Source organism: Pollicipes pollicipes, unplaced genomic scaffold (assembly GCF_011947565.3).
Source record: "Pollicipes pollicipes isolate AB1234 unplaced genomic scaffold, Ppol_2.1 Scaffold_6029;HRSCAF=7151_pilon_pilon_pilon, whole genome shotgun sequence".
In the NCBI taxonomy this organism is placed as follows: domain Eukaryota; kingdom Metazoa; phylum Arthropoda; class Thecostraca; order Pollicipedomorpha; family Pollicipedidae; genus Pollicipes; species Pollicipes pollicipes.
Window position 1 is genome coordinate 75,624 of NW_023596799.1, and position 19,369 is coordinate 94,992.

The 19,369-nt window shown below is 59.9% G+C and overlaps 1 protein-coding gene across 1 annotated transcript; it reads right to left on the reverse strand.

Moving 5' to 3' along the window:
• Positions 1–402: 402 nt before the first annotated feature.
• On the reverse strand, positions 403–15,409 carry LOC119104173 (histone-lysine N-methyltransferase eggless). Its single transcript, XM_037227851.1, has 16 exons — positions 15,386–15,409; positions 14,877–15,053; positions 13,969–14,183; positions 13,391–13,590; positions 12,672–12,871; positions 12,016–12,231; positions 11,401–11,543; positions 10,740–10,938; positions 10,250–10,417; positions 9,633–9,778; positions 9,025–9,202; positions 8,572–8,716; positions 6,972–7,125; positions 4,322–4,461; positions 3,586–3,731; positions 403–1,546 (listed from the first exon to the last, which is right to left on the reverse strand). The coding sequence occupies exons 2-16, from the start codon at positions 15,048–15,050 to the stop codon at positions 1,340–1,342; spliced, it is 2,631 nt and encodes an 876-aa protein (XP_037083746.1). The 5' UTR covers positions 15,051–15,053; positions 15,386–15,409; the 3' UTR covers positions 403–1,339.
• Between the last annotated feature and the right edge of the window lie 3,960 nt (positions 15,410–19,369).

Consider the following 19,369-nt stretch of genomic DNA (forward strand, 5'->3'; position numbering starts at 1 on the left):
AGGACACTTGCCCCATTCAGACTGGTTTACAATTTTTTATCACCCGCACTAACACGTCTGTTGTTTCGCTGGCCTCGCCCCGCGAAAGGGACCTTACTGATTGTTCGTCAGGATGACTCGACTGAAACATGCAGGTGATCCGACGTATGTAAATCGCCTGCATGCAGTGAGTTGGGACCATGTTTTAGTTAGGAAAAGTTGTCTTGCTTAACACTTCCATGAATGATGACATGTATCTGAAGTTAAGCAATTTCAAGCCCATGGAACAATTTTGAATGAAATATTTTCCAACGGCCGTTTCAGCCAACCAGTTGTAGGTTCCCTTACGTGCAGCTGATCACAAAATGTGAGCACGAGTGGTTTGTGCTAAAAAAAAAACAACGCACAATCAACTGTGAACGTTTGTATTACAGACAGTTTGGAGCAGAGCTCCAGCCAATGGTTACTCAGCACCTGAGATCATACATACGATTACAACGTGCAGAAATGGCAAACTAGCGCAGGGTACACGAAGGCATAGAACTGACGAACATCGTAAAAGTTTCGAGGAAACAACCAAGACGCCATACTTACCCGGGCGCCCTCTGAGCCCGAGGGCGCACCAACGTTTATTCTCGACTAATCAAGCGCGGTGTACAGCCACACCGGGGTTGTTCCCAGAGGCCAGGTGAGCGCCGCCGCGTGACATCGCCGGCCGCAGTATGGACGACAGTGTCCTCCCGAGCGAGCCGTGCCGGGGTGGACCGCCCTCGACAGACAGACGCACAGACCAGACCCGCTCCCGCTGCCGCCGTCCGCTCCTGACACGCGTCCGTGAGCGGGGCACTACAGCAGGCGGCCGCGACATTCCTGACTTTCATCATCCTAGATCAGCGTGCCGCAGTGGCAGTACATCGCTCCGGGATGTATTGTAGCAGGGCACTATAGCCGGCGGCCGCTGCACGCGCCCGTGAGCAGGGCGCTACAGCAGGCGGCCGCGACATTCCTGACCGCCGCAGCGACAGTACATCACCGGTCGGTCGGCAGCCGCCGCCCGCTCCCGACACGCGCCCATGAGCAGGGTGCTACAGCAGACGGCCGCGACACTCCTGACTGCCGCAGTGGCAGAACATCACCAGTCGGTCGGCGGCCGCTGCACGTGCCCGTGAGCAGGACACTACAGCAGACGGCCGCGACATTCCTGACTGCGCAGTGGCGGTGCAGCACCGGTCGGTCGGCAGTCGCTGCACGCGCCCGTGAGGAGGGCGCTACAGCAGACGGCCGCGACATTCCTGACTGCCGCAGCGGCAGTATATCACCGGTCGGTCGGCGGCCGCTGCACGCGCCCGTGAGCAGGGCGCTACAGCAGGCGGCCGCGACACTCCTGACTGCCGCAGTGGCAGTACATCACCTTGCCGGGCACCGAGCCAACCTCGTAGTTGTAGTCCCAGGTGAGCTCTGTGCCGGCGCGGATGTAGGACAGCGCGAAGAACGCCACCCACGGGAAGCGCAGGTCGTGCGTGTCCACGAACACGTTCTGCACGAACACGTTCGGCGAGCAGCTGTGCTGTGAAAGACATGGTACACGGTCGGACGGGAGCCGGGGACAGACGGACTAGGGGCGACACCACCTGAAGCCAAGTCACGCGAGCATACAAGTCCATCAGAACGGTCCACTGTCCGTCCGTCCCGTTGTTCGTCGCAGGCCTGGCAAAGCTGCGCACTGATACCGGGTACGAGCAGACAGAGCACGGTAGGTGTATGCTGCCTTACATGCGAAGGTGCTTAACCTTACACTGGGCGTCTCTGTAACCGCAGATTTTGAAAGGCGCGCGGGCATATGGCTATACAAATGTTGTTTGACCTGGAAATGACCAGCCCATTTACACAAGTATTGGGTAAAATTCTTGTCAGGGAAGATACATAAACACATTTGGCCCAGGGTCGAACCATGGGCGGAGCCACCACTAGGATTAGTGGGGTCAGGACCTCGTGGTTTTAGGCCAAAACAGAAATTAAACTCCAGGAAGATTTAAGGCGAGGTTGCGTGTACGGTTCTAACTTCCCAAATTTCACCTCATGTAACTTTCCTATTACACCTTTAACAGCAACGACCATTTCCATTGCGCATCAGATTCAGAAAAAATGTCTTGAAGAGCCCGCTGCTGCCCAGAACTTACACTTCCGTGAACTATTTTGTTTGCAAACCTGTTGCATACAACAATTGCTACGGCACACCTTCAATACGAATAAAATCCATTCCCGATTGCATGCAATGATGACTGGTTCATGTGACGAACCCGAAAAAGTACCAACCATTTAGGTAACACCAACCTACATAAACTCATCATTTGCATAAGAATATTTTCCAATCCAACGCCTATCGTTGCGAGCCACTTCGCTCACGAACATTTAAGAACCTGTTTACAGCACGTACCTTTGATAGCACGAACTTCTGTGCAAGTCTTTGTCTAAGAAACGTAGTGGCTTAACAGGAATGTTTCACATTTGAAGATTTTGAATCAAACATCAAATATGATGAAACACGTTCACTTATGACTTTTGGTATAATTTCAAGTAGAAAGGACTGCTCCAGACAACACAATTTCTTTGTTTAGTAAATATGTTCTTCGATGAGCCACCGTTTGATTACGTCATCGCACATTGCACAACACTGATTGAGAGCCAACTGACGACCATTACATATAAAATTCGAGCTCACGGACGCCAAATATGAAAGACTCCAACATCCAATTTTTTTCGACCTTGATCGACGCATGGCTTGGTCAAGGTCAAGTTCCAGGCTGGTCTCCAAAGTGTCCCCAGAACCCAGATAACCGTTTTTAAGCAAAACGTCACATGCTCATTCAAGGTGAGTGACCTCGTTTGACCTTTTGAAGGCCAAGGTGACCAAAACAATGCAAGATTGCCTTGAGTTTTGCATTTGATTAAGCGACAAAGATTACGCTAGGCAGCTTGTTCCTAAAACAAAATGTTGACGTCGGTCATTTTAGGTCAGACCTATTCTGACCTCCAAGAAGTCCATGGAAGATGTATAATGCGGTTCCTGCTATCCATAAATTCGAAATGAGCACCAGAAACTACCCCATACAGCAAGCCCTAGAGTAACAAAAGAAGTTGGTTTTGACCTTGGCGTGACCTTTATACCTGACCTTAGATCAATGTAATTTGCCCATTCAACTGCTGTGTTGCCTAAGTCCTTCAGAGATGCATGACCTTGTCTAACACTCCGTTGTTAGATCAGACTGCAGGATTCCCTAGAAATTGCCTTCGCTGAAACCATGGCGTGACTTTGACCACCTGCCATAGGTAAGTGACCTTAGAAAGTACACCTAAATGTTTGATGTCAAACGATCCGCTGTGCACCGAAAGGTCTTCAACATGATTTTTTCATTCCAAAACCCCATATAACAGGGGGACACCCCCTATAATGAGTCCAACATTACGAACTATGGTTCTGGAAGCTAACCCTATGATGTTTCACATCACCAAGCGTGACCCGGCACAATCACAGCACAGCGCGCCCCCACCGAGCGCGGCCCCATCACGCGACGGAGCGCGGCGCCGTCACGCGGTGTGGCTCACGTTTAGGTAACGGCCCAGGTTGCCAATGGTCTTGGCGTCCATGATGTAGCAGTACTCGTCGGCGCCGAACTGCTCCCGTACTGACTTGTAGTCATCGTCGGGCAGTGAGAGACGGCCGGCGCCCGGTCCGCCCGCCCGGTCCGCCTCTGGGGTCACACGGGCACACAGCGGGTCAGGGAGGGTGGGGACAGCCTGCGGTAAGACCTCTGGGGTCACACGGGCGCACAGCGGGTCAGGGAGGGTGGGGACAGCCTGCGGTAAGACCTCTGGAGTCACAGGGGCACACAGTGGGTCAGGGAGGGTGGGGATAGCCTGCGGTAAGACCTCTGGGGTCACACGGGCACACCGCGGGTCAGGACGGGTGGGGACAGCCTGCGGTAAGACCTCTGGGGTCACACGGGCACACAGCGGGTCAGGGAGGGTGGGGACAGCCTACGGTAAGACCTCTGGGGTCACACGGGCACACAGCGGGTCAGGACGGGTCTGGGCAACATGAAAAACAAAGGCATGTGGTGCAGATCGCACAGCTTTGTTTCCAAACAACACTGGCTGCAAACACTTGCAAACAAAAGCAAATAGGAACACGCTCCCAATTGAGACCAGCCTCTTTGCAGCACCGCATACACAAATGAATGAACGCCCATTTCACGCATGACATGCCGATTACTAAAAGGCAGCCAACCAAGTTTGGGCCATAAGCGATAGCCCATCGCCCGACTTAAAGGGTGTTTGATACCTGTCTGTGCTTTCTTATTGTCGGACTTTGCTGTAGCATCTGGTGGCGCAGTTTTCTTTGCTTCCACGCTCTTGGAGACGGTAGTTTTCTTTTTCTTCGTTTCTTGCTCTTCCACTTCCTTTGATTTGGCTTGCCGTGACCTGATTTGAGACAGATCAGTTGCCGATTATGACAATAAACTATATCCGCACCTGCACCAACCGTGAAAAGAGGCTTTGGCATCACTCATGAAATCGTCGAATGTCATTTTTCGCCAAATGATGGCATTTGTGCGATTGGGAAGAAGAGAAACGCTGTGCACGTGCTAATACAAAACCTGACAAGAACAAAAGCTCGAGCACTTATTACAGCTGTAATACAAAGGAATATTAATTGACAAGTACAGCTAATCACTGATAAAGTACATTCCCAACAACTTCAAATCAGGACCATACATTAAGAAGTACAAATGAGTCCGCTGTCATTGTGTACGTAATGGTTTATACAGACGTCGGCTACAGCTTCATGTTACAGCTGCCAGACAGGCAGTGGGCCAATCAACCGAATCTTGATCAATCTTGAAGCATTATCAGTGTGTACGGTAAGCGCACGCAGTATAGCACATATACTCTACGGGCAAAGAAATCAAAGTTCGACACTTTCACAGCCCCCTCCCCTCCCCCATACGAAAGCGTACTAATGGCTTACACACGTTCATCTGCGTAGCTGATTTGTCAGCGCAGTGCAACAATTACCGACAGGAAGATACAATTCAAACCTAATACACTGGAGTCGAACACATGTGGGAACCATTCGTGGTGTCTAAAAGACGCACGGAGGCAGGGGGTCGGTTCGTGAGTTTGCTAACAAAGTCCACTGGTGTGGCTTTCAGACCTTAACATCCCCCGCTTAAAAAATGGGAGGCTGCGGGTAAGGCCACCGGCTCGGCCCAATGGCCGCTTCACACAATGGTGATGAGCTTGTGATATCTGCGTCGAGTGATCTGCACAACACGGTGTACGCCTACGCTGACACCGGTCCAACGTCGGTAACTGCTACACCCAGCCAGCTATGACATTTAATCTTAAACACGTCCCAGAGGACATGGCCCGCGCCAGCGACCGAGCGCCGGCCGCACACACCGCCTCACGCTGTGCTGGTAATACGGCTGTGCGTCGCCCCTCCCCACAACCGTGTTCGTCTAACGCCGCCGCGACATCGGGCGTCGGGAGCTGCGACCAGTTTCAACAGGAACTGCGGTGTAGTTTTTCCGCGTCAAAGGAGTTTCACGCTGCCTTCGTTAATAGAGTGGGGAGCACTAGATTCTGCTGAACTTGACATGCTGCCAAAAAATCCCTTTCATCAAACAGCGTGCGCCCAAATGCATTGAAAAAAGCAACGGGGTCGTTTATGGAATTGCGCTTAGTATTGTTTAACGTCACATGCAGCTGCAATCGGCGGCAACGACATCAGTTTCTAAAAAGCGTGACGGTCCAGACGAGCCAAGACAGGTCACTGTCCTCCATTATCATAAAACTTTGTCTGCACGCCTTTATCTTTTAGTGACTTTCATCCAGAAGCAGAGCGAAGACAGTTGCACTGATCATGGTTAGATGCGCACGCCCGATGGACTCCAGCAGTGCGGCGCTCCACAGCATCATTTCGTCCGCGCGCGTGACACCGGTGTCATTCACAGCGCGTGCCAAAAAGCAAACGTACATATTAAGAAGGGAGACTTTTCATCTATGCAGAAAACACAAAATGTGTTCAGGTCAATCCTGGCCGGGGTTCGACCCCGTCGCCACTACTTCAATTTACTTAGCATCAATCGACAGTGGGATGGGTGACAACCGTGAAATTCAACGGCTTTGATCTACATCGGGGTCAACACACTTTCCTTGCATCAAATTACAAGTATAACCTGCTTAAACTGTTCGTCCCCATAGCTTGTGTTGTCCGTTACGACATCTCAATAGGTTAGAGCGCCCGCATGTCGAGCCAACCCGTGGCGAGGTAGGTTCAAGTCGCTTTAAGCTCTCACTATTCGTTGTTGACGTGTATGGCCTGCGACCGGTGGCCGCGCTTAAGGTCAGGTGACGTCAGAGGGCGGGACGGACCGCGTCGAGCATTGCAGCATGTCAAATTGTTGGCCCCAAATTCTGCCGATGACCTGGTATTGCCCGACCGGATGACAGGGGCCAAGCCTCACAAAACAAACATTGCTTAGCACCAGTTCTGACCTCAGAAATCCATCCATTCAAAAGGTTCGGATTGCGTCTTGTGCAATCCAAATTTTTTAATACATGAACCTCAACATGTGCCATATTGCAATTGTTAAAAAAGCCCTTTGTCGCAGACTCAATGTGTGTCATCCGCTGTTGGAGGAGGGCTACCAATGTTCCTAGCTAGCCTTCGCCGCCGGGCAGCGACAAGATGACTACCCAAAGTAGCTGATTCCATGTCCGCCGCAATGGCATGATCTGATGATGATGATGATGATTGAGGCTTTCGGGCGCGCCCACTGCCCTCGCCATGATGGCATGACCTGAAGGCCTGGTATCCAACAGCGTGTCGTCCGCTCAGGCGGCAGCCTGTTCCACCTCGTCACACGGCCCTGGTCATCAGGCAGCTGGCGCTCGCCCCTGCGCCGGTGCCGGCTGGCGCGGCTCACCTGTTGGAGCGGCGCAGGTCCTGGTCGCCGCTGCCACCGATCTCCTTGCGCGGCACAAAGTCGTCGTCGCGCGCGGCGCCGCGCCGACGCGTCGACTCGGACGACTGCGGCCCGGAGGAGGAGTCGTCGTCCTCGGCCTCCGGCGAGCCGTCGTCTGGCGTCAGACACGGCAGACGTCAGGGGACGACGGCAGCGCCTGTACCTCAGGCCGCTCCGAACACGGCGTCAAACGCTTACCAGTCACATACATGCACGGTCATAAACTGACGCGACAGGTGGTTTAGAATATCATGACAACTTACGATCGATATGACAACGATATGACAACTACGAATACGATATGACAACTGCGAACTATGGTACGAATTGAGTTTACCAAAATCAGTCCGTGATCCGTGCAATTTTTCATAACTTTTCATTTTGAAGTCAAATCCGTGAAAAATGTCGGCACACCCGCCCGCTTCATTCTGTATCCTCACTATCGCTACGTGCTTTCTATCTTGCTGTAACAATTCATCATATTTTTGACGTTAGCATGGACCCTAGGATACACTATTCCGTGCGTTCTACGTAAACAAGTTAGGGAGCTTCTTTTGCGTGCCCAATTAATTTAGGCTACTTGTATGACAATATTACGAATCCAAACTGAAGGCACCGAGTTGCTTTCGGGAGAGTTCGAGCTGGATCGGGCGGCTAGACCGTGCATTGATTGTTTGAATTAGAGCCCTTTCGACCGAAAATGGTCATTTCAGGGCTATGGGATGAAGGAAAGTGGTTATCAGTGGGGCAGGCGTGCATGCGCCTGGAAGGCCAACCGCCGAGCTTCGATCCTTTAACCTGCGCATGCCCGCTGTGTACCCGGTCGGGATCCCCATTCCCACGGCACTCCCGGCCCACTCGTGGCCAACACATGTAGCCTGCCCCGGACAGCGGGGTGTCGCGAGGATGCAGCAAGATGGAGGATAAGACGGTCGGATCGGCTAGACCGTGTAAGCTGGACCAGGCGGCCATCGACCGGCTGGCTCCCCCCCCCCCCCCCCCGCTGCCCGATCGAACAGTGTCGCTTCGCAGCCCACCTGGTCTCGTTCCGTACGGGTACGGTGTCGGTGCGTCGAATAGTAGTCACGGAAATTGCACCGGATATCCGTACTTCGTGCAAGCTCACAAAAGCTCCTTAGAATGGCGGTCCTCCGCGAACGGCACCGGTGCTTCCGCCAACCCACAAATATCACGACGCGCGAGGATGAAGTCGCTTGGGTGCAGTGAAGGTGGGACACAGCGGCCGCTGTGCACTCACAGCGACAGCGACCGTTGTGCACTCGCAGCGAGCAGCGACAGTGACCGCTGTGCACTCGCAGCGACGGCAATGCTACTGACGACCGACCAGCTCTAGGGTCGCGATGCATACGCACGTCGAACAGCGGGCTGCTGTGTGCCGTTTCTGGTGTGCTTTTTGGGCACACGTCCATCCAATCATTAACACACGCATGCCCAGAAGGGAAGATCCGCCGCGTTCCTGCTCAGTACGCCTCGTGATGAAGTCAAACCTTTGTTGAGCTATCGCAGAGGACATGCGTGGGGCGGGGCGGCAGCCACTGACCGTCTGATTTGTCGTCGTCCTGTTTCTCGTCGCTACTGCTCTGCTCGTCGTCGACCACGTCCGACTCGTAGCCCTCCTTGAGCCGCTCTAGCACCTCGATGTAGTCCAGCTCGGCCAGGTACTCGTCGCCATAGTTCTTGCCGTCCTGCGGCGTGGCGGCGAGCCCGGGTGAGCACGCGCCAGGCTCCAGCGCGGGCCGGGACAGGACAGACAAATGGGGGCAGCACCATAGGACAGGCCCCAGAGCGGGCCGGCGGCCACAGGGCAGACAACAGGGGGCAGGACGGCCCCGGCGCCTCACGACTGGCGCTAGGCCCTGACGTCTCCCCACCAACGTCAGGCCCCGACGCCCCCCCCCCCCCCCCCCCAACTAGCGCTAGGCTCCGACGCCTTCCAACCAGCGCTAGGCCCCGACGCCTCCCAACTGGCGCCAGGCCCCCGCACCGCACGCACCTCGTTAGCACCGGACTCTGTGAGCAGCTGCCCGGCGTACACGCAGATGAAGCCGCCCTTGGGGATGTCGTCCAAGCAGCGTATGCCCCAGCCGCGGCGCAGTGTCTTGAACACCTGCAGGCGCAGCCGCAGCGGATGCTGGCACACCCGGTTCAGGCAGCTGGAGCGGCACTTACACCTGCCGAGCACGCACACGGCCGTCCAACAACACGGCGCGTACACACAAGGCAGGCACAACCACGCCAGCTGCACCAAAAGGCATGAAACAGATGCAAAAGATAGGCGAACACTGGTACGCATTACACGTCATCACCTGGGAAAACGTTCACCAAACCCAAGGCACACCAACAAATGTGATCTGACGCCGCGAACAGACCAGAATTAGCACATGGTACGGCACGCATGCCTGGGCCACAGACAAACATAACAAATACAACCAAGCATGACGTTCACGACGTAGCATCTAAAAGCTTTTGTCGCAATTTTATGAATCAGTCTTTTCTACACATCAGGTACAAGTTAACTTCACCATTGCCCATCACAACGCTTCCTCGCGTCGTCCCCGTCCACTCCCCGGCGTCCACCGCTACGGAGACAGACTAGCGCACCTGTCGTTGCACTCGTAGATGCCGGTGATGACGTTGCCGTTGATGAGGCGGCGGTAGTGGTAGCCGGCCGTCTCGTCCACCTGGCCGGTGGGCCCAAACGCTGTACCCTGGATGGTGGACTGCCAGCAGGAGCACTTCTGCTTGTCCTGACGGCGAGGCGGGCCGGCCGGTCGGCGGCGGTCAGGGGCGGCGCGCGCGCGGGGCCGGCGCCGGCGGCGCTCGCCGGTGTCAGGGGGCAGTGTCATCCTGCGCTGGCGGTGCCGGGTCCGCCGCCCGCCGGGCCGCGTCAGAGTCGCAGCGGAGGGCCTGTCCGGCTGTCCGGGCGCCGCCGCCAGAGCCTCGAGACGGCGGCGGCCGGGAACGGCCGCTCGGTGTCGGCCCCTGCCGACCTGGCCGGCCTCAGACCGCGGCCCGGCCCGGTCAGGCGGGGTCGTGACCCGACCCGGCGCGCCGCGGACCCGGACGGCCGCCGCTCAAACCTTTTACTGTTCATCATGGCGTCGTCGAGACAAAGAGCGCGGTCTCTTCAGGTGCACACTACGCGTACGAATTCGCAGCGCACCCGACGAACACCGCCTCGTCGGCGGGACGGGCGGGCAGCGGGGCCGGCCGCGTACCTGGCAGTCGTCGGTGCAGTCGCAGCAGGTCAGGAAGTTGGAGTCCAGGTTGAGCTGCACGCCACTGGTAGGCAGCCGCCGCGTGCTGTACTCCACGTAGTCGGGGTAGTCGCGGTTCAGCGAGTTCACGCACGATACAGCCACGTTCTCCTTCCCGTACGATATGTCCTGCCAACGGCCTGGCGTTACTCAAACCAGCGACAAACACTTGCGCCCATCCGCCTTAAGTCCCGAATCCGCACCAGCTGGCCACAGAGCCGCTTCGCTGGGCCTGGCAGGTGGGTGGGGGTAGGGGAGGAGTATGACGTTCCTGGCACCTCAACATGCGGGGTTAACACGAAGGTAAGGCGTAACGCGAGCCGACGCGCTGCCTCCAGCATCTTGCGTCCAACCGCACTGAGCGGACTGTGCTACCAGTCACAGAAGAACGCACAACGCCAGCCACCGACTGCTGTCTTGAAGTGAGACCGGCCACACCAACTCGGCTAACCTTAATGCTGCAGAACTTCCTGGCCGGCTCGAACTCGGTGAAGCAGTGGACCCAGAAGTCGAAGCAGAAGCAGTCGATCTCCAGCTTGCAGTCGGTGCGGCGCAGATAGGTGAACACCTCGTCGAGCGAGCGGAGGCGGCGGCCGCACGGCGCCCGGTACAGCACGGTCCGCTTGCTGGTCCGGTGGCGCACGATCTCGCTGCCGAACACGGCCGGCCGTCAGCCCGCGCGGCGACGGCGCGACACGCCCCGACACCCAGCGGCGGCAGCTCCCAGCACACTCCAGCGCGGCGGCACCAGCGTCCTACCCTGATGCTATGCTCGCTAACTTTCAGCTCAGCGTGTCTTCAGCATTGTCCGTCCGAGAGAGAGCAGGTACTTGCCCCAAGGTCCCGACGCCGTCCTCCCATCACAACCGCGAGTGTCTGGACAACGAAACCCAACAAATCTAACGAAAAAACGCGAGAGTCGATATGGTGGTTCTTTTCAGCTCTCTGACACAGAGCGGCATCAAGTCACACGGACCTAGAACTGTACCTGCACGTTAATCAATGGGTTCGACAAGCACCTTATCACGGTACAAACAGAATAGCGCGTGCGTCGCTCGGCGGTGACGCCGCAGCACCGCGGTCAGCCAGGCCGCGTCCGGCGGCCGCCTTACCGTATCCAGCCGCTCATCATGGGCATCAGCAGCGGGTTGACGCCCTTGAGCCGGGCCATGTCGACGCTGAAGTTGCGGATGCAGGCTCGGCCGCAGGCGTGCGGCTGCAGGCGCCGCGGCGTGACGCGAGGTTTGCTGCTGATCTGGCGACAGGCGGACAGCTGAGCGGTGACGCCGGCCACCCACTGACGCCCAGCGAAGGCTCGACCGGCGGCGCTCAGTCCCACCCGGCCGCATGTCAGCAGCGAGGCCTCACCGGGGCCGGCCACCCACTGACGTCCAGTGAAGGCTCGCCCGGCGGCGCTCAGTCCCACCCGGCCGCATATCAGCAGCGAGGCCTCACAGGGGCCGGCCATGAGTCACACCGACAGCCGTCACATCGCCACGGGACGTTCGAAAGCCACACGGAAGGCACACCCGCATGATTCCATTTATCCGATCACTCATGTGCACAATGACTAGAATTAACTAGCTTCGTTATTCCAACATGCTTGCTCCCTGATCTCGACACCAATGAGACCAGGTTCGAACTTAGCGCACCTGACCGACAGGAGCGCGGTGGTCGGCACCCCGCGCCGGCCGGGCCCAGCCCTGCCATGACTTGACGCGCCTCACCTCTGTGATCTGGCCGTCGCCCTCCATGGGTGAAATGGGCGAGATAAATCGGTCGGTGGGCGGCGGCGGCGGCGTCACCTCCTGCGCCGCCGGCGTCGTGCTCTTGCGGGCGACGGCGCGCGGCGGGCGGCGAAGCGCCGCCGCCGCCGCCGTCTCCTCGGCCGACTCTTCCTCTTGCTCAGAGTGTCGAGTGTACTCGACGTATACGCGATTTTTCTGAAGACAAGCCGGCCCGGTGAGCGGCGGAGCGGGTGGCGGAGGCTTGGACGGACCGGCCGCCGGGACACAGAACGCGGTCTCACACACCGGTCAGACCGTCAGGCGCCATGGCGTGGCAGCGGCAATGTTGGGCTGCTGGCAGCTTGTTCGTGCCAAACGGTCAATCCGTTACTGCAGCTGCACAACATGATGAGTGGGCGTCTTGTGATTAGCAGTGACAAAAGCATGGCCAACATTAAGCCACTCGAAAGATTGCCTTCACTGACAAGCCCCCGATTACACTCGTGCACAGCAACAAGATCAGCGACGTTATAGCGACCAGCATTTCCCAAACTTGTTGCACAAGTGAACGACATCAAAATCAGCTGGCCAACGCTGCTTCCCCGGAGCTCGGCGCGCCGGCCTGTCATGGCCGGTCACGCGGTGCCGCCGCTGACCTTGCCGACGTTGACGGCGTTCAGGATGTTCCTGCGCGCACCGGTGCCGAGCTTGCGCGGCTGGTGCGACACCAGCTCGGCGTACATGGGCGCTAGACGCGTCGAGCCGCGGTAGATCCACTCGGAGCGGCGCTCCGACTCGAACGCCATCTTGACCAGCGAGGCGTCCACCTCGGCCACGCGCGCCGGCAACCACTTGCCTGCCGGCCAGGCGCAGTCGGGCGTTACACACCGGAATGGTTCGCGACGCACGCCGGCGCGCATCACGTCCGCGAAGGCGGCTCTGGTACAGAGGGCTGCAGCCTGCGCAGACGCAGCACGGTCCGACGTCGGCAGCTATCGACAGGGCACCAACAGAGACGCTGCCTTCTCTCGGCAGCTATCGACAGGGCACCAACAGAGACGCTGCCTCCTCTCGGCAGCTATCGACAGGGCACCAACAGAGACGCTGCCTTCTCTCGGCAGCTATCGACAAGGCACCAACAGAGACGCTGCCTTCTCTCGGCAGCTATCGAAAGGGCACCAACAGAGACGCTGCCTTCCCTTGGCAGCTATCGACAGGGCACCAACAGAGACGCTGCCTTCTTTCGGCAGCTATCGACAGGGCACCAACAGAGACGGTGTTGTTTCGCGATTGCAGCCAACGCCGCGGGAGCAGCCAACCCGTCCACCGAGCCGGCCCCGGGGTACGCGCGGCCTGCGCAGCCGCCAGCTCTCACCGCCCCACTCGGTCTTCACCACCTGGCCCTTCTGCAGCTTGACCATGGGCCGCTCGGGGAACTGGGCCAGGTACTTGGCGACGAACTCGCGACAGTCCGGGTGCACGTCGTCGGCCACCACCTTGGAGGGCTGGCAGATGAGCTTCAGCTCCCGGTGCTGCACGTACGCCGCGTACCCGTCGTCGAAGAAGATCAGGTACCTGCGTTGTGGGACCACACGCACGTCATGTAAGCGCGTTCCATGACCGAAGGTAATGATCGGCTATGTGCGGATAACGAATACTGCGATGACTACTGACACATTTGATAAGATGTTGCGGGCATTGTACGTGCGCCATTATGCGACTGGTAACACCGCTACTTTGACGCTAGCTTCTCCAGCACATAGGGTTTAGGCAGCGATCACTTTGATGACATATTACAAGGGACATCAACGAAAATGAGCTAGGCACCTTAGGCTCCAAATGTATGCATGCTAGGTGAACATTACACCAACTGTAAGTGGCCACGTCACCATTGGGCCTCCGGTACGCTCATAACGGCACATCAGGACGGCCGACGACAGCGGAGCGGCGCACCTGTAGCCGTTCATGGTCTTGGGCGCCTCGGCGATCGTGCCCGAGTAGAATGTGGGCGTCTGTTGCTGATGGTCGCGGAAGGCGGCCACCACCCGCACGCCCACGTGCAGCCGCACTGTCGACTGGCTGACGTACGCTACCTCTGAGCCCTCCACCACGCGGTTCTTGTTGGAGGTCACGCGCGGCGAGTCGAACTTGACGCGGAGCTGCATTCCCTGCACGGACCACAGCGGAGCTACCGTCACCGCCCGTCACGGCGGCGACAGTCAGGCGACGCCGTCCGCCACGGCGCCGACAGTCAGGAGACACGGCCCGTCACGGCGGCGACAGTCAGGCGACACGGCCCGTCACGGCGGTGACAGTCAGGCGATACCGCCCGTCACGGCGGCGACAGTCAGGCGACACGGCCCGTCACGGCGGCGACAGTCAGACGACACGACCCGTCACGGCGGCGACAGTCAGACAGCACGACCCGTCACGGCGGCGACGGTCGGGCGACACGACCCGTCACGGCGGCGAAGGTCAGGCGCCACGACCCGTCACGGCAGCGACAGTCAGACGACACGACCCGTCACGGTGGCGACAGTCAGACGAAACGACCCGTCACGGCGACGAGTCAGACGGCACGACCCGTCACGGCGGCGACGGTCAGGCGATACGACCCGTCACGGCGGCGACAGTAAGGCAAGACGACCCGTCACGGCGCCCACGCCAGACACCGACGCAAGAGACGTAGGCAGAACCCATTCCCCACGACTGGCAGTCAGATCTCAACGCTCAGGTTGTCCACTGATCGTTCAAACACACCTGGTTGTCGTGCACTAGCGCCGGACCCAGTGTGCGATGTTACGATCGTCCTACCAACAACACATTTTGGCTCCCTGGGGCCGGACAGGCACTTGACTTACGCTCTGCTTGACCATGACGTCCTTGACCTTCGCCTTGAACCATGGCGACAGTGTGTCACTATGCATGGCGAACACGTGCTGTCCGGGCTTGACGAGGGGCCGCTGTATAGTGCCCAGCGGCGGCAGGTCAACAGGCAGACTGGTGCGCCCCACCTGCACCACGTCACTGATCATGATCTGCCGGCACCGGAAGCCAGCGTCATGCTCGTCCGGAGGCCAGGCTGCTGCCCCGCATGGACCAAGTCGCCGCGGTACATCAGCTAGGGATGGAGGGCCGAATACAACACATCACCATAACGCATCCTAGTAACTCTTCACTTGTCTTAACGCCTACGTATGTTTATCTTTCAAAGCTAAAAGCTGTGGGGAAAAGGCAGCGATCCCGCCTTTATGACCAAGCAACGCAAATCGCGGGACCCCGCCGTCGAACTCTACGAGGCAAGTGCCGGCGCCAGCTGAGGCCTGGTCACAGAGCCGCCGTGGCCGCACGGACCGGCAGACCCACTCACGTCTCCGACGGCCTTGTCGCCGGGCGAGCCGCCGCCACCGCGGCCGCGGCCCAGGCCCGGCTTCGGCGTCAGCGGTGGCGGAGGTGGCGGCGGCGCGGCCGCCGCCGGCGGCGGCATGGCCGGCGACGCGGCCGGCAGCTGGCGAGCCGTGTAGGCCGGGTCCAGGTCGTACACGCGCCCGTCCGGATAGTGGATGGTGCGCTGCACCTCCGTGTGGAATATGTCGACCGGCGGCAGCTTCTGTCGACGCCAGCAGCCGTGTCAGCCAGCGAGCGACACCAGCGTCCTCGAGATCAGGCGATGACAGTCGCGTCCGACGGCAGCGACAGTCGCGCCCGGTAGGGGTGACAGTAGTGCCCAGCAGCGGTGACAATCACGCCCGGAAGGGGTGACAGTCGCGCCCAGCAGCAGTGACAGTCCCACCCGGTAGGGGACAGTCGTGACCAGTAACAGTGACAGTCGCGCCCGGCAGAGATTACAGTCGTGCTCAGCAGCGGTGACAACCGCGCCCGGCAGCGGTGACAGTCGCGCCCGGCAGCGGGGCAATCACATGATGAGACGGGCACGCGGCAGCTTCTAGGCGACACGTTCGTACCTGCTGCATCTCGTAACCGTTACTACACATGTCACAGAGACTCGAAAGGCACCATAACACTAGGCATGCAAGGATTGCCTATACTGGCGTTTGGCATACGTGGGCACTGCGTGAAATAGACCATCCAACGCGCAAGCCAGCGCCAACCCAGTTTGCCGGCCGGCCAGCTAGCTGGCGCTAAGCAGCGGATACTCCTCTCGACAACTACTCCCACAGACAGGTACACCATACGCCGTAATTTTATGCCTGCGAGATATATTCTTTGATTTTGGCGTAGCAAACATTGGCCAGCGGGTGGCAGTTGTTTGGTGTATACCCTAACGTCTTGGATACTCCATCACGTGAATGAATAAGAGTGTTAAAGCATATATATATATATATATATATATATATATATATATATATATATATATATATATATGGGTGTAAGAACATTTATCCCAAAACATGCCTTTTCTTAGCGTAACTCACTAACAAAGCTGCTGCTAGCATACTGAGCATATCTAAAGTTCACCACCTCCAGTCTGAAACTCAGGACGAGCTTTCACGACCTGAGAAGCCTAGCCCCAGCTACGCACCGGCACAGGCAAAACAAGACCGCACGCTCGGCTGCTGGCGGGCGGCCGAGGGCCCAGCTGCGGCCGACGGCGCCGCCTGCTGGCCAAGGCTGCCGACGGCGCACCGTCAGGACCGCGCGACGGCGGGGGTGGCGGCGGCGGCAGTGACCTGGCGCTCGGCGAGCGGTGGCGGCACGCTGGCCGTGAAGGAGGCGCGCGGTCGACGGCCGGCAGCGCCGCCCAGCAGCGCGCCGGTCGGAGAGTACATCGTGGAGGCGGCCATCTCGACCGGCCGCCTCTGCGGCGGGGAGCCCCTCGTCGGCCGCGGAGGGTGCACGCCGCCGGCCAGGCAGGCCGGTCCCTCCTGCCGCTGCGGCTGGCTGGCTGGCGCGGCCGGCGGCCGAGCGGCGTCTTCAGCCGATGCCGCGCTCGTCACTCTCTCGAGGGCCGCTGGCGGCGCCGCAGGACAGGAGTCTTGCCCTCCGACGCCAGGATCGCCAACGGCGCCGCCGAGAGCCGGCGCCCTCCAGCTCCGCTGCCCGGCCAAACGGTCACCGGACGGCGCCGGCGCCGGTCGAGACGGCCACCCGTCACTGCTAGCCGTGGTCGGCACCGGCCTGCCCGGCGCCGCCGCGCCCTCAGCTGACGGCGCCGGGGCCGGTCGAGACGGCCACCCGTCACTGCTAGCTGCGGTCGCTACCGGCCTGCCCGGCGCCGCCGCGCCCTCAGTTGACCGCGACACTGGGCCGGCACGCCAGCGGCCTCTCAGCCGGCAGGCGAGGGCTGTCTCGGTATTTGACCCCATCCCACTGTGGCCGGGATTCCGGGCGGCTGAGCCGAGCAGGCCTGAGTCCAGGTTCACGGAGGCCCCGTGAGGCCCCGGTCCGTCAGCCGCACGCTCCCCCAGCGGCTCGACGGCCGCCGCCGGCGGCGAGAGCCACGGACCAGGCGGCGGCACTGCCAGGGCCAGGCGCGCCCCGCAAGGAACAGGTGGCCGCGGCACCGACCACGACCGATGTGTCGGCCGAGCCGACGGGGCTCGGGGCGACAGCAGGGCTGGTGCCTGCCACTGGGGCGACACTGTCTGGTCAGGCGATGGCCGCGGCACTACCGGAACGCGCAGCCTCGGCTCGGCCGGCGCCCGGGGCATCGACGAAACGCCGCCAGCCGCGGGCGGCGGCGAGCCCAGACCGTCCGGCGGGTAACCGCTGGCGGGCGGCGCCGCAGTCGTGCCGGCGCTTTTGACCGGCGGTGGGCGTGGCCGCGGCGGCTCGGCCGGCTGCGGCGGTGGGGGCGGCGCGGGACCGTCCGCAGCGGCTGGCTGAGATGGCCGCTGATGGAAGAGCGCCCAGGAGGCCACCCAGACAACACCCGGCCGGCAGTCAGGATCGTGGTCACCTGGAGCGGGGTCCGCCTCGCCGCCAGCACCGGCCCACTGCAGGCCTGCCACTGGACTCGTGTGTCCCTGTCGAGCTGGTGATGCCGTAGCACTTTTGCCTGACATATGAGCAGCGCACGTTTGCTGGCTTATCCTCGGGGCGATGTGTTGGTAAGACACCGGAGGACAGAGCTCCTGTTGCCCGGACCCTGAGACGGCATGTTGACCTGACACTGGAGCGGTGTATCCCTCCTCGTTCGGCTCTGGAACCGCACGCTGGCTACACACTGAACTGGCGTGGACTTGCCCGCTACACCCTGGAACGGCATTTCCCCCTTCGGCAAAGCTGAGGTTCAGTTCGTCGCAGCCCGAGACAGTGTGTCCCAGCTTGACATAACCCTGCGTAGCGGACCCATGCTCGACAGCAGAGCTTCGGAGAACCGTCTCTTGTTTGCCAGAGCTTGGGACAGGGCAACACTGCCTGTCGAAGCTTCGGACGTCTGTCTGCTTGTCCAAACCTGGCGCATGTCCTGCCGTGACAGAGCTTATGACATTGCGCCACAGTTCCACAAACTCTCTTCCTGTGCACCTCTGTTTCGCACACCGTAGAATAACAGGCGCCTGCTGCGCAGACTGTGCCATCGGGCTGACTAGGGTTCCTTGACTGACATACTCTGGGGCCACGTGTTCCTGTTTGGCAGACTCGGGTGGCGTACGTTCCTGATTGTCGGAGCCTCGGGCGCCTCTCTGTCCGACGGCCCCAGGGAAGTCTCCCTGTCCGACAACCCCTAGAACCGCGTCTCCCTGTCCGACGGCCCCCCGGACTGCGCCTCCCTGTCCAACAACCCCTAGAACCGCGTCTCCCTGTCCGACGGCCCATGGGACTGCGCCCCCCTGTCTGACGTCCCCTGAGACTGGGCCTCCCTGTCCGACAGCCACCCGGACTGCGCCTCCCTGTCCAACAACCCCTAGAACCGCGTCTCCCTGTCTGACGTCCCCTGAGACTGCGCCTCCCTGTCCGACGTCCCCTGGGACTGCGCCTCCCTGTCCGACGTCCCCTGGGACTGCGCCTCCCTGTCCGACGGCCCCTCGGACTGCGCCTCCCTGTCCGACGTCCCCTGGGACTGCGCCTCCCTGTCCGACGTCCCCTGGGACTGCGCCTCCCTGTCCGACGTCCCCTGGGACTGCGCCTCCCTGTCCGACGGCCCCTGGGACTGCGCCTCCCTGTCCGACGGCCCCTCGGACCGCGTCTCCCTGTCCGACGGCCCCTCGGACTGCGCCTCCCTGTCCGACGTCCCCTGGGACTGCGCCTCCCTGTCCGACGGCCCCTGGGACTGCGCCTCCCTGTCCGACGGCCCCTGGGACTGCGCCTCCCTGTCCGACGGCCCCTCGGACTGCGCCTCCCTGTCCGACGGCCCCTCGGACTGCGCCTCCCTGTCCGACGGCCCCTGGGA